The sequence below is a fragment of the Narcine bancroftii genome, chromosome 7 (assembly GCF_036971445.1).
Source record: "Narcine bancroftii isolate sNarBan1 chromosome 7, sNarBan1.hap1, whole genome shotgun sequence".
NCBI lineage: Eukaryota > Metazoa > Chordata > Chondrichthyes > Torpediniformes > Narcinidae > Narcine > Narcine bancroftii.
The window spans coordinates 83,831,535-83,846,912 of record NC_091475.1 but is presented as its reverse complement, the minus strand read 5'-3'; the positions used below and the strand labels follow the sequence as shown (position 1 = coordinate 83,846,912).

Below are 15,378 nucleotides of genomic sequence, written 5' to 3'. Positions count from 1 at the left end.
AGGTTATCACCTGCTTCAAAATATCAAAAAATGCTGAATATCAAAATTATTTTTCTGTTGAAGGATTGAATATTGGGGCAGACTCGATGGGCTAAATAGCCTTTTCTGCGTCAACATCTTGTAATAATTACAGTTGCTGCCTTGTTACAATGCACTTCAATAGAAAGTTTTTGGATCCACAGAATAATCATCTTCACCGGGTGACAATTGCATCAAAATCATGGATGCTGTGCCCATAGAATAAACAAATTATTATAAAAATAAATAGCTAGTGCTATTGTCAAGGACATTATTAACTGAAACAAATAATTTTGGACAAGTAATTGGTGTTCTTGACATGGTGCCCTTGCTTTTAAAAGAGAGTCTTTGGATGCCAATAAATTGAATTGAATCATGCCTTATCTTCCCTTGCTTTACATTAACTCTCAGTAATTTTTCTTGCCAAAAATCCATCACATTCTAGTATAATCTGCAAGCGATTTATTAGATGTCAATTGGGTGAAATTCTTCCCAGGACTAAAGCAAGATTTATGATGACCTATGCAGGTAGGAACACATCCTAAGTTGTGCTGCGATACCTACAAGTTATATACTGTTTCTGAAATTTAGTTTAATAGACTTGGAGCAGGACTTCAGAAAAGGGGGCATAAGATTAAGTCAGTGCTGCATTTAATGTGTGAAGGATGTGACCCAGGATGAATAGTTTCTGGTAAAGTTTACAGTGAAGCAAAAGTGGGCTACGAGGTGTCAGCCTGATGCAACAGACTCAAAAATATTAATTCACTGCAAACCACAAATATTAGAGGTCCAGAGAGAGGGTGACCAACATCTGGTATAGCCACAAGCACATCAATTAGTTAGGCAGACTGGAAACAGAGTGGCAATAAGGTCAGTCTTTGCAAGCAGGCTGCAGGCCGCTCTCACCTCTTGAGGCTCCCACTGTCTGACTGTAGGTGCAGCAGTCTACCCGGGTTGGTGTAAAAGTTCTTCAGGAAGGAAGGGGCGGACAGGGATGAGGGAAGGCTGCTGGAAGTGGATTCGCTCTCCGAGTCACAACGGCCACGCCTCCCGATGTTGATGGGGCTGCGCGCGGGCAGGATGCAGAAAAATGAGAAAACACAAAAGACAGAAGAAATAAAACTTCAACAGTCACATTGTGGAGGTGAGGAGTTCATCAAATTAGAAGGATCCCCTCTGCAAATAACAGGTTCACCCAGAGATAGATCAGTGAAAAACTGGAAATAATCAACAGATCTGTTGACATCTGCAAAACAAAAGGATGTTGTATTAATATTTAGTATTAATAATAGAGTTTTGACTTGTAACCCATCGAGTACATTAATCTGTCTTTATTTAGCAGGATTTAAAATTCAGTTTGACATTTTTGGTGTATTAAATAGCTTCAAGTCTCTGGCAGTGAATATCACCAACAGCCTCTCCTGGTCTAATCGTGTTGGCACTGGAGCAAAGAAGACATCAATGGCTCTACTTCCTCAGAAGGCTCAAGAAATTGAGCATGTCTGCAATACTTCTAATTTCTATAGATGCACGGCAGAAAGTATCCTGTCCAGATACATCGTAGCTTGTCCAGGAACTGCACTGCCCAAGACCTCAAGTAAATATAGAGAGCTATGCAGATCACAAACCAACCTCCCTCCATCAACTCCATCTATACCTTCTCTTGTCTCAGAAAAGCAGACACTATATTCATGGATCTATCCCACCTGATCATACTCTCTTCTCCTCCTTCTGACAGACAGAAAATACATGAACTTGTGCAGTGTAGATTGTTCCACCTGGAACCTGGTGGGAATGTGGATTGTGGAGGTTCACATGACCTTTCTGTCTGGAAAGTCAGAAGTCACACCATCTTCCAATCAAGGTTGGACTCTGCCCACCCATTAGTGCAAACCTGACCATTAGCCCCTTTAATCGCCTAGTGATTGCCTGGGCTAGACACTCCAGTTCACTGTATTGTAAAGTCCAGCAATGGAGTGGCTCCTTCTTGTTTGCTCTTTGGTCCTGAGATGAATCCTGTTCCACTCCAGTTGGCGAATTGTAGATAACACTGGAGGAGTCATTGGTAAGGTGTGCAATACTCAGGGATTGGGGCTGTTTGATAGCGTTGGAGCTGTGCCCACATTAGACAAGGAACATCAGGTAGCGTATTGTAATCCGTGGTTGTTACAATTCTGTATACAATTGCTAGTAGTGTTAAGTTTGATGTGACTGGGTTGTACCGCGTTTTGTGATTGAGAGTACTAGTTTGTGTTATCCTTGTTGCGATCCCCTTACTCGTGTTTTAATAAAGATCCTTCCTATGTTCAGCCAGTGTCCAGACTCATTGCTCTTTGAATTGACTGCAAGTTTCCCTTCCCACACAACAGCTTGAAAATATAAACCTCTATATTCAAGGACAGTTTCTTTCTTGCTGATGTCAAATCCTTAAAGGGTCCTCACATTGCTAAAAGATGATGCCACTGCATTGTATATTTTTATATCCACTTTGGTTCATAATGCTATACACTCTGCATTTTGACGTACTTTACCACTATATCCTGTACTTATTTGTTGCAATTATTGTGATAACCAGTGTAATTTAAGTATGGGTTGATCAATCCGGACAGCATGCAAAACAGTTTTTCACAGTACCTTGGGGCATGCGTCCACAAACATTTCAATCTCTTTAACTGCATTAGCTGTGTTTCATTGATCAGTAGTGTTGCCTCTGAACCAGAAGGCTATGGATGCAAGTTCAAAGCCAGGAATATAATTGCGGCTGTCAGTACAGGTCCACAATCCTGTATCCGGAACCTTTGGGGGGACAGTGTGTTCCGAATTTCAGATTTCGGAAAGACAGATTTAAGCCCACCGAATTGTGCTGCCATATCCACCCCCACCCCCTTCCAGTCGAGTTGCTGTCTCCCCTCCCCTTGCCCACCCGACTCGCGCTGCCGGTCTCTCCCCTTCACCCGCCCGGCTCGCGCTGCCGGTCTCTCGCCTGCCCGACTTGTGCTGCAGGTCTCTCCCGCTCGCCCGCCCAACTTGCGCAGCTATCTCTCTCCCCACTTGCCAGTTTTTGGAGCTTTCCAGATTTTAGATGTCCAGATAAAAGTTTGTGTACCTGGACTGTTGGAGTGCTGCACTGATTGGATATTTAACGAAGGCCCCATCTATTCCACGCGAGTTCTTGTCAATATTTGTCAAAATATTCCTAAAAATGATTTGTTTCATGTAATTTTCTTCCTGCCTTCCCACATTACAAAGTTGCTTCTACTCAGCAATACACCGTTAATCTGGCAAGCTCGGCATTTTGGTCATACTGGACACGGAGATTTGCCATGATATTGAATGTTATCTCTATCAATACAATAACATGTATAAATCCACACAGTAGAATAATAAATGTTCCAGTGAACCTGGTAAGCACAGGAAATGAGGACCAGGTTGGTTTCATGAAACCATGGGCAATGGAACCAGGTGAGAGTTTCAGGGAACAAATAGAACAAGCTATAACCAAGAAATTAAATGCTGGAGGAACTCAGCAGGTCTCACAGCATCCACAGGAGGTAAAGATATATAACTGAAGGGCTCAGGCCTGAAATGTCGGATATCCTTACCTATGAACCTATAGATTCCTCTCGCATTTCTGTGTTTTCACTACAATCACAGTATCTGCAGATGTTTGTATTTCAGAACAAGGCAAATTTAAAGGAGATTGGGAACCTGGATCCCGATGAGAAGAAGAGATCATGGGAAGCAGAGTCCCACTGAATGAAATAGAGCACAAGAACTAGAATTGTTTGTGGAAGGGAACAAGGAAAACAGGGCCAGGGTGAATGGAAAAGATATGGGGCCTGGGGAATGAGTGGAAGAGAGCAAGCTAAGGGTACTGCAGTGAGTGAAAGGGAATGTGGGAATCAACATCTGCTGAGCCTGGTGCTGAATTTCCAAAAAGGAAGACAACAGATTATTGGATTTTACAGTATTCATACACTGCAAACTGTTCCAGTAAAAAATAAGTGGGGCATTTAAGCCTGATGCCAGACACGACAGTCAGAATCAGTGCACTAAATACCTGGGATCAGGATTGGTCAATAGTTTCCAAAGCTCCTAAGTTAGGAATTCATAAATCAAGATTAAGATGGAAGACAAATAGATTAGAATGATTGGATGCAGTTATGCAAAGATAACATGATGAAAATTATTAATGTAAGATAATAGATGGGTCCAGTATATTATTTTATATCAATTATATTTAACACCCCAAAAATTAAAAAAAAATAATTCAGCATTGTCAGATTTATATTTAAAATATGGTCAAGAAGTAGGCTCATTTTTAAAAAAAATCTACTTGGTAGTGTCCCAGTCTAAAACCTTTTTGGATAGAAGTGAAAGTATTTTTGGAGAAAATATTAAAGGTACAACTCCCGATTGATCCGATCTTATTTTTGTTGGGTTATGTTAAAATGATTAGTCCTAAATTAAGATTAATTATGTATCAAATTGAATTTTTACATTAGCTTTAGCTGGTTCTAGAAAGGGCATAGCCATAACTTGGAAATCAGATGTAGATTTAGGAATGCAGAGAAGGCTTGCGGAATTGCAATCCTGTATTCCATTGGAAAACATAACTTGTAACCTATGTAATAAATATAATTTCTCTTTGAAAATATGGAGCCCATACTGACATGTTGGTTTGAAAGTCTGAAGGGCTCTCAACAGCTCATCCAGTGGTAACCCTCAGCTCCATTGCTGTTTGAATCAAGGTGATATTTTTGTTTTTGATATTCTCCTTTTTTTTCCCTTCTCTTTCTCTTTTATGTTAGGGGTCAACAGGTGGTGGGGGCGGGGTGTGGGGAAGGATATATATATATATATATATATATATACACACACATACATATCCACACACACACACACACACACACACACACACACACACACACACACACACACACACACACACACATTGGTTTTTTAATTTATTAGTTTAATAATTGTAGATGTGGTTTTAAAACTTTTGAATAAAATTCTAAAACAAAGTTTCCAAAGTTTTTTGTTTGGATGCATTTTTACACATTCCATCACATGGCCTCCCTATCTCCATCCCATCAGCTCCCACTATTCCACTGCTGTGCGTGGATCTATTCATTTGCAACACTCTCCCATATCATTCAAATCATATAACCATATAACCACTTACAGCACAGAACAGGCCAGTTCGGCCCTACTAGTCCATGCCGTAGCAAATCCCCACCCTCCTAGTCCCACTGACCAGCACCCAGTCCATACCCCTCTAGTCCCCTCCTATCCATGTAACGATCCAGTCTTTCCTTAAATATAACCAATGATCCCGCCTCGACCACGTCTGCCGGAAGCTCATTCCACATCCCCACCACCCTCTGCGTAAAGAAATTTCCCCTCATGTTCCCCTTATAATTTTCCCCTTCAATCTTAAACCATGTCCTCTAGTTTGAATCTCCCCCTTTCTTAATTGAAAAAGCCTATCCACATTTACTCTGCCTGTCCCTTTTAAAATCTTAAACACCTCTATCAAGTCCCCTCTCAATCTTCTACGCTCCAGAGAAAAAAGCCCCAGTCTGCACAACCTTTCCCTGTAACTCAGACCCTGAAATCCTGTCAACATTCTTGTGAACCTTCTCTGCACTATCTCTATTTTGTTTATATCTTTCCTATAATTTGGTGACCAAAACTGTACAGTACTCCAAATTTGACCTCATTAATGCCTTGTACAATTTCATCATAACCTCCCAACTCTTGAATTCAATACTCCGATTTATGAAGGCCAACATTCCAAATGCCTTCTTCACCATACCATCTACCTGAGTATCAGCCTTGAGGGTACTATTTACCATAACTCCTAAATCCCTTTGTTGCTCTGCACTCCTCAATTGTCTATCATTCAATGTATACGACCTATTTAAATTTGCCTTTCCAAAATGTAGCACCTTACATTTATCTATATTAAATTCCATCAGCCATTTCTCAGCCCACACCTCCAGCCTTCCTAAATCACCTTTTAATCTATGGTAATCTACCTCACTGTCCACAACACCACCAATCTTTGTGTCATCCGCAAACTTGCTTATCCAATTCTCCACCCCTACATCCAGATCGTTAATATATATAACAAATAATAGTGGACCCAGGACCGAACCCTGAGGAACTCCACTAGTCACCGGCCTCCAATTGGACAAACAATTTTCTACCACTACTCTCTGACACCTCCCATCCAACCACTGCTGAATCCATTTCACTACCTCTTTATTTATACCTAATGCCTCCACCTTTTTTCCTAACCTCCTGTGGGGAACTTTGTCAAAAGCTTTATTAAAGTCCAAACAGACAACATCCACAGCTTTCCCTTCATCAACCTTTTTTGTAACCCCCTCGAAGAACTCAATCAGGTTTGTCAAGCATGATCTACCCCTGACAAAACCATGCTGATTACTCCCTATCAATCCCTGTACCTCCAAAAATTTGTAAATAGCATCCCTCAGAACACTTTCCATCAACTTGCCCACCACAGACGTCAGACTTACAGGCCTATAATTCCCAGGTTTGCATTTGGACCCTTTCTTAAACAGAGGAACCACATGCGCACCCTCCAATCCTTTGGCACCAACCCCGTGGCCAGAGATATCCTAAATATCTCTGTTAATGGCCCCACTAACTGTCCACTAGCCTCCCTGAGTGTCCTAGGGAATATTTTGTCCGGTCCGGGAGATTTATCCACCTTTATCTTTTTTAACACAGCCATCACTACCTCCCCGATTATCCTTATATGCTTCATGACCTCCCCACTATTTATCCATTTGGATAAATCTTGGTAATCACTCAGACAGCCATAGTGATAACGAGATTATTATTTTTCAATAGTAATATTTTAAGATTTTAATGATCCACAGAGTAGCATGCTGAGATTTAGTCCTGCATCCCTGGTGACTTCAAGACAATTTAGAAAGGTCATGCCCTGGCATTTATGGCCTGTTTACTTTGCAATTCTGCAAAAACCATTTCCTTTTATCCCAGGCTTGTAAAGTCTCCCGGTGTCTGAATTTTAAAGTCCGTTTTAATCCAGCTGCAAGGGAATTGGATTGTAGTCAAAAGAGCAAAACAGCATGATAGGTGCTTGCACAAGTAAATATCAAAATATTTAAATATTTTAAAATATAATTTCGTTTTAAATTTAGACATACTGACAGTAACAGGCCCTTTCAGCCCACGAACTTGTCCTGCTCAATTACACTCAATTGACCTACACCCGGTACGTTTTCGACTGTGGGAGAAAACTGGACCAGCCAGAGGAAACCCACACAGACACAGGGAGAACGTACACAATCCTTACAGAGAGCGCTGGATTCAAACGCCAGTCGCTGGTGCTGTAATAGCATTGCACTAGCAACTACGCTAACCGTGCTGCCCAATTGATTCTTTCGTTTTATGAGATTCTGATTAGCAACACCAAGGTGTTCCAAAACTGAACTATTAATGGAACACTTTATGGCGTGTAGTCGGTAGTGGGGAATTGGCAATGCCCCAAGTGGAGGTGAAAATAAGACTGATGAGCTGATTTGGAATTCAGGTCAGAGAGTGGCCAACACAGTCAGTACACATGGTTTAAATCAAAATCATTAGTGATTGAGCCAAACTGGTTAGAAATTTGTTAGTTTTTCCTCTGGCAACAGCCAGGTTATGCAAATAATCAATGTGATCATGGTCATATAATCAATTCTGTGTTTAGTGCTGTTCATTAAAGGATATGTGACAGGGAAGAGAAAAAAAAAGTCACTCCCCTACTATTTTCTTTAACATTTTCCATGCCTGCAGGTCCTTGGCTTAACGCCACTTTCACAAGTATTTTTAACAACGAAGCATTCAATCGGCACTGCACTGAGGTACAACCCATGTCCCAAGTGCCTACAGAGAGCAAAGGTGCGAGTAACAAGGCAATCATGCTTTTGGAATAACTCCGATGGACACCAGTAAATGTTTGGTACTGTGTCTGGTGTTAAAATGCCCCATATAAACAAGGGCTTGTTATTTCCTAATTAGAGAAAAACAGAACATTCCAGAGAACTAGTACATTTTAGTTTAAAAATCTTTCTACATTAGGAGGCCAATCTTTGCTTTCTTAATTCAGCTTACCTTCGACAATGAAGGGGATGTTGCAGTTGGCCTAATCATCTTTTGGCCGAGAAAATATATCAGCCTTTCTTCTTATCCATGAACGCCTTCCCATTATTCCTACTTGGAAGTCTGAATGACATGGTCAAGTTAGGACAGGAATCTCTACTCTCCACAGCTCGATACTCACTCTGAATCATTTTTGCCTGAAGGAGGAATAAATACTTTTGTTGCAAACATGTGGTACATAATACCACATAATTACCCTCTGAAACTTGCCTGTCAGGTATTGAGTACTTGGAAATCAATTCAAGTTAACATCACATGATGCCCTGAAGTCATTAATAAAGCCAAATTTGTCTGAATCTCTCACTTTTATTTCATTTATTCTGTACATTATTAGTTTTATTTAATATGTTTCATGCATTTGATTTGAAAACTTTTTGTGAAACTGTGAAATGCTTAGAACATTAAGATTTATATAATGTTCACTGAAAATAATTAGCCTGGAAAGATCATGATTTTTAAGTGAGTGCTCAGATAACTCGTTTCTCTCCGGCCAAATCAGGATAGAGTTGGAATGCACTGCTAGACAGTAACCGCGCCACACTTGGCATTACTCTGGTTATGCTAAAGGGAACAAAAAAAAACATTTAAATTATTTTTCTCTCCTCTTTTAGGATCTTCTTACATGATGTTCTAACTAAAAGAGCAGGGAGTTTTGCCACACTGGCTTGGCATGTCATTTTCCCACACTTGCTCAATTAGAGAAGGGACTACTTTCTGATTTTTCGTCTCCACATCCTTGCTGATCTCAGCTAGAAACCAAAATCCAGTCATCACCATACGACCTGACCACAGATTCCTGTGATACAGGAAGTTCAAATAAGGTCAAGCTAAGACGTTTAGAACCTGTATAAGCTTCAATATGAGGTATGGCATTATTTACTGGATTTCCCTGTGGATAGCAGAATGAAGCACGAACAGCTGGTAAGTGGAATGGGAACAGACTGCGCTCTGAACGCTGAGCTGTATTGTCAGTCACACTATCACACAAAGGTGACTCGCAGGACTCTCAGCAGAGAGTAACCATTACATTATGGATAAGCTTTGAATGACTCAACCCAGTTTCAGAGTTAAAATTAACCCTGGCTAAAACCAAGGAAATGTGCACTTTCTCTTTTGATCCATCAGCTTGACTCCACCATGTGGTACAAACACTACATCGGAGAGAAAAGAATTGACAGAAATCCGAAGTATTGCAGTTGAAAAGAAAACATTAAGCACTAAGATGTATTTACATGGAATTTAGCACAATAAATAATTTATTTATTAATTATAATTATAATAATAAATAAATAATTTAGCAAAATTAATAGCACAACAAAAACACAATAACAGACTCGCCAAGGCAAATAGCGCCTTTGGAAGACTACACAAAAGAGTCTGGAAAAACAACCAACTGAAAAACCTCACAAAGATTAGCGTATACAGAGCCATTGTCATACCCACACTCCTGTTCGGCCCCGAATCATGGGTCCTCTACCGGCATCACCTACGGCTCCAAGAACGCTCCCACCAGCGTTGTCTCCGCTCTATCCTCAACATTCATTGGAGTGACTTCATTTCCAACATCGAAGTACTCGAGATGGCAGAGGCTGACAGCATCGAATCCACGCTGCTGAACATCAAACTGCGCTGGGTAGGTCACGTCTCCAGAATGGAGGACAATCACCTTCCTAAGATCGTGTTATATGGCGAGCTCTCCACTGGCCACCGAGACAGAAGTGCACCAAAGAAGAGATACAACGACTGCCTAAAGAAATCTCTTGGTGCCTGCCACATTGACCACCGCCAGTGGGCTGATATCGCCTCCAACCGTGCATCTTGGCGCCTCACAGTTCGGCGGGCAGCAACCTCCTTTGAAGAAGACCACAGAACCCACCTCACTGACAAAAGACAAAGGAGGAAAAACCCAACACCCAACCCCAACCAACCAATTTTCCCTTGCAACCGCTGCAACCGTGTCTGCCTGTCCCGTATCGGACTTGTCAGCCACAAACGAGCCTGCAGCTGACGTGGACATTACCCCTTCATAAATCTTCGTCCGCGAAGCCAAGCCAAAGAAGAAGCACAATAAATTAATTGGATTTTTTTACCTGCCATCTTCGATTCAATTCTTAGCCCCTTTCACACTTGCAAATGATCCCAGGAGTTAACCGCCAATTGGCCTTTAAAGTGTCTATTGTGAAAGCAAAATCAGCTCAACGCTGGCATCAGATGACATCATTTCATGCTGGGGATTGACTGCCTCAAATTCCAGTACAATCCCCGGCATCTGTAGACACTGGCGTTGCAATCAGGCAAGTGTGAAATGGGCAATTGCATTGTGGGATTGAAATGACCCAAGTTTTTAGACGAGTGCAGGAAGATTAAAATGAAGATATAAACTTTGCTGTGGGAAAGTTGCAGCGAGAGAGAGGGCGGGGAAGTAAATAGCAATAAATAGAAATTTAGCACTCAATTTATAAAGACCGTGTGGGGGAAAAAAAAGCAACGGCAGACCTGACTTCCTAGAATGTCATGCAGCATGCCATGCATACAGCCCTTTCTCTCCTGTGTGGAATTCTGGGAGGGCAGGTCCGCCATCACTCTTTCCCCCATGGTATTTATATATTGTATGCAATAGTGCTAACTTTCCCACCCTGTTTAAAAATTGTCCACTATTGCAATTTATTGCTGCACTTTCGCATGGTCCCTTATAAAGGTTTATATTGGTCAGCACAACAGGGGCTGAAGGGCTCATACTGCGCTATACATAAACCATAATGTTATAATTAGGTATGATTAATTTTTTTCAAATACAAGATAACAATATTGATCAGGATTTAGGGCAGGTCCACCATCACTCGATACGGTAGAAGGTAGAACAGGCCTAACCCTGGGGTGGCTCCTTGCAAGTGTGAAAGCATTCAGTGCAGCATTCGGGGGGGGGGGGGGGGGGGGGGGGCGGGTGGTCAAATGTGAAAAGCCAAACCCCCATTCTTATCAGAGGACAATGAATGGCCAATTTAGTGGGATCCAAGTGTCAAAGGGGCTCTCCTTTGGTGCACAATTATTCACATAGAAAAATAAATACAGGCATGAATTTCAAATAAAATCACCCGAATGCAATGCATGAAGCATTTAAGCGTTTGAAAAAGGAACTTGAAACAAATTGATAAACATTATTCAGATTCCAAGGAAGTCACACAATTGGAAATCTGATCCACCAATATGAGATTTAAATGCAAAAATTAGGTCTTATTCAACAGGCCATGTATCAATCTGTCTTATTTGCATCTAAAAGAACAAATACTATGTTTCCAGCTTCATTCTTTGTTATCATACTTCGTTCTGAATCATGTCCTGATTTCTGCACATTGTCAATGAATTGAGTGCTTTCAAATTTGCAAATGTAACATTTTCTTTCAGTATTGTTGGTCACATGGGTTAATATTTATCACTTAGAACAACAGCTTAGAACCTATTAGCTAACTTCAGGTCGAAAACAATGGCACATGACACTTACCTCATCAGTATTTTTAAAGTCACAGCCTTCCTCTGGCTAATTGAGCCAGGTATGGCTTTCAAAAAACTACTGAGATCAGAGTGACATTGCCATTTTAATTAAAGTTTAGCCTCTGTGACACAAATGTAGCTCATTCCAAAATTCAGTGTCAGTGGCAATGAACCAATAAATGAGCTGGAGATACTTGTGGGTTTTCTATTGGGGCCTAAAATTACAAACAAGGATTATAAAAGTCACCATATAATTTGCATACACACAAACTAATTCTTATATACTTTTAATTTTGCTTTTTTTCCTCATGTAACCACTGCTTTCCTAAACAAAAGTATCTTATTCAGGGCAAAGGATTTGCTTGAATAACCAAGGAACCCACGAGTGTTTAAGAAAGATCATCTTCACTGTTAATTAAATCACTGCAAAGTAAGAATTTTAGGGCATCGGCACATTGTGTATGACAATATATTGTCATCCTTCAAAAATGAACCATTCCACAAAACAAGGTCACAGTGGCACAGTGAGATGTATTTAACATTTTTTGGCAGAGGCTGAGCTGATTTGAAAGCCCATGCCTTTATGTTTAATGGAAGCTGAGTCAAATCAGGGAACTCACAGGAAAATAATGATCAGGGTTTTAGAAAAGGGAGCAAGATAGATGGAGCAACAAAGTAAAGCTGCAGCGTCTCAGCAAGTCGGGCAGAATCACTGGAAAAACAATGGACAATATTTTGGATTGAGACTCCTTATTGAAATGTGTGAAGCTGAGATAGCAAGCAAAAAAAAAATGGAGGGGCTGTGGAGGACAAGAGGTTATGGGATTCTGGATGAATGAAGAGGGAGAGGGGAAGAGGAAAGACAGGTAGAGGAGGAGGGAGGGTTGAGTAAACTCCGAGAACTGGAATGAGTGAGGTAAATGGGGAAATAATAAAGCACAGATGGAAATGGTATAACCAGATCGGGAATTACCAGAACAGACTGTTCAATTATTGGCTAAAAGGGCCAAATGGCATCATGGTTGTATGAGTAAACAATGAGAAGCTAGAGGAGCTCAGTGAGCATCCAAGGGGAGTCAACATTTAGGGTCAGGAGCTTCTATCAAGAGGGAAAGAAAAAGGGGGGGTGGAGAAGCAGGGGAGGGACTAAGAGGTGAGAGGGTATGGAACAGAAAGTGGGAGAGGTGGCGTGACGAGTAGAGGGAGAAAACTCTTGGGAGTTGGTGGGAGGTGGGGTTAGGGAGAAAACGTAAGAAGAACAAAAGGTAGAGATGAAAACAGTGGAACCAGTAGATGTGGGGGTTACACAAAATTAGAAAAAAAATCATTGATTTAAGGCTGTCCAGGAGGAATAGGAGATGCTGCTCTTCAAGTTTACGTTTGGCCTCATCCTGGATGTGTGGGAATGCTGACGAGCTTTGAAATGTTTGTCAGCTGGGAATATAAGCTTGGACCCACAGGCAGAGTGAAGGTAGTTACCCAATCTGTGTGCAGACCAGGTGCTCTGAATCCAATAGATTAGGTTAGACGATGTGCATGGTTCTGAGATTCTCTAAGCCTGAGTGAAATAATCAACATTCTACACATTGTAACACCCCAACAGCAGAGCTTCTCTGCCCCCACACAATGCACCATCCTACCTGCTCGGTAATATCTCAGACTGCTGGCGAGTGAAGGGCCCCTTGCTGTGCTGCGTCTTCTCATTGGGAAAGCTGATCCGTCGCTTACTGGTGGGCAGGTGGCTGAACGTGTGCGCCCGTCTCCGGAACTGTGGCGAGTCGAGGTCCTGCTCCGCGAAGGGCTGGCTTAGTGATGAGAGAGGGGATGCCCGAGGACTGACCGGCGGGGAAGCGGGAGGGGACTCCCCTGGGGAGCCGTCCTGTGCAAAAGCAGTACACGAAGTCAGAGAGAAAGAATAATGATATTGCCTGCTCTGAGGAACAGACAGCAGTTCAAAAACCCTGTAAATCTGTCAACAGACCCTCCAGCACCCATTGTATGCTAATTTCTGCTATCTCACCAGCTCCTATATCCTGCTGCTCTTACACCAGTGAAGAGTTACGAATACTACTGCACTTTGCTGGTAAGTAATTTTAAATATCAAGTATTCTATACAGAGTGTGCTGGGGAACAAGCTGTCCACCCCTCTCTCATGCTGATAAGAAAGTTTTTAAAGCGATCCTTGAAATTGGAACTGCTTTCGCCAGCACTTCCCCTGGATATCAACAGCTAACTTCCTGCTTGATGCAAAGTATTTGAACACCAGTCTCTGTTAAGCGTCATGGGTCCAGCCCAAACAAAGTAAGGGGGGGGGGGGGGAGAGAAGAGGGGGGGGGAAGAAGAGGGGGGGGGGAAGAAGAGGGGGGGGGGAAGAAGAGGGGGGGGGGAAGAAGAGGGGGGGGAAGAAGAGGGGGGGGGAAAGAGGGGGGGGGAAGAGGGGGGGGGAAAGAGGGGGGGGGAAGAGGGGGGGGAAGAGGGGGGGGGAAGAGGAGGGGGGGAAAGAGGGGGGGGGAAGAGGAGGGGGGGAAAGAGGGGGGGGAAAGAGGGGGGGGGAAAGAGGGGGGGGAGGAAGAGGGGGGGGGAGGAAGAGGGAGGGGGGGGAAGAGATGCGGGGGTGCACAGGGCCCTTTTATAGAGTTTTTAAAAAGTCACAAAATGCTCTGGGAGTGGCTCCAAGACCCCAACTCCAATCTTTCTAGGGGGTATTCCCAGCGGTGGAGCAGAGTGTTCCACCTCTTTTCATAAATGTACAGCTGTTGCAAGCAGCTGGGTAGGGGCAGTCTGATGACAACTTTGAGAGAACTTTGCAGTCGTAGAGGTCGGAGAAGGAAATGGAAGGCAAGCCTGAGGAGGAGCACCCTGTCAGCTTCACACACACTGGAGAGGTGGTGCTGAGAGGGTGCACTGGACCCAGGGCAGAGCTGGCGCGCATTCCCAGGGACTTCTCTCCTGCTCTGGCTGGTGGTGGCTTAACTATGAACCTGCTCCCCTTCCCTTCAACTAACCAACCTAAATTGGATGGTCAGAATTCATCACCCCTATCAGTAACATTTCACCTGTTGGGTTGGGTGCAGTAGGAGGGAGGTGAGGTGCAATAAACTCCCTTCCCTTGCACTCATGGACAAATTAGCTTCCCCTTCCCTCCCACCAACCAACCAGCCGAAATCTTGATGGGAATGTCTCCCTCCCTCCCCCACCAGTCACCCTGTCCCCAAGAGAGAGCTCTGTCATCAGGGATCAGTGAGAGGGTATACTAGTTAGCTAGTTCTCCTATCCCACAGTTCTGGTCTCTAAGAATGATCAATGACTGACTTCATTACCCATAATCCCCACACAGCTGGAACCACTCTGCATTTTTCAGAGGTGTTTCAGGTGTATGGGGGATTATGGGTAACGAAGACAGCCATTGCTCACCTCGTATTTATGTTGTCAAGTTGACGGGCGACACCACCTACATCAGCTGCAGAGGATGCACCAAGGCTGGGGCAGGCTTTTAGACTTGCTCTATAAAAAGCTAATTTCAGATTTTTCTCCGTGGATGGAACTGGCCTCGAAGCGGAGGTCCTTCTTAAAAATACCTATAGACTTGGGCCTTATCGGTAAGAATGAGGAGGCAGTATACAGGGACAAAGTGAAGACACCAACAAACTGGTGCAGAACAAACAA

The 15,378-nt window shown here is 42.8% G+C and overlaps 1 protein-coding gene across 7 annotated transcripts in view; it reads right to left on the bottom strand.

Moving 5' to 3' along the window:
* The window catches only part of tbc1d4 (TBC1 domain family, member 4), a 240,678-nt gene that overhangs the window by 58,808 nt on the left and 166,492 nt on the right, over positions 1 to 15,378 (bottom strand). For 5 of the 7 annotated variants that reach the window (XR_011341992.1, XM_069890555.1, XM_069890556.1 and 2 more), the window contains 2 exons: positions 13,353 to 13,591; positions 925 to 1,083 (listed from right to left, as the gene is read on the bottom strand). Coding sequence is in view for 6 of the 7 variants with exons in the window: in XM_069890555.1 (XP_069746656.1) it covers positions 925 to 1,083; positions 13,353 to 13,591 (398 nt within the window). In the remaining variant the exon portion in view is untranslated. The remainder of the gene's footprint in view (positions 1 to 924; positions 1,084 to 13,352; positions 13,592 to 15,378) is intronic. The other 2 variants (XM_069890558.1, XM_069890561.1) reach the window with 1 other exon arrangement.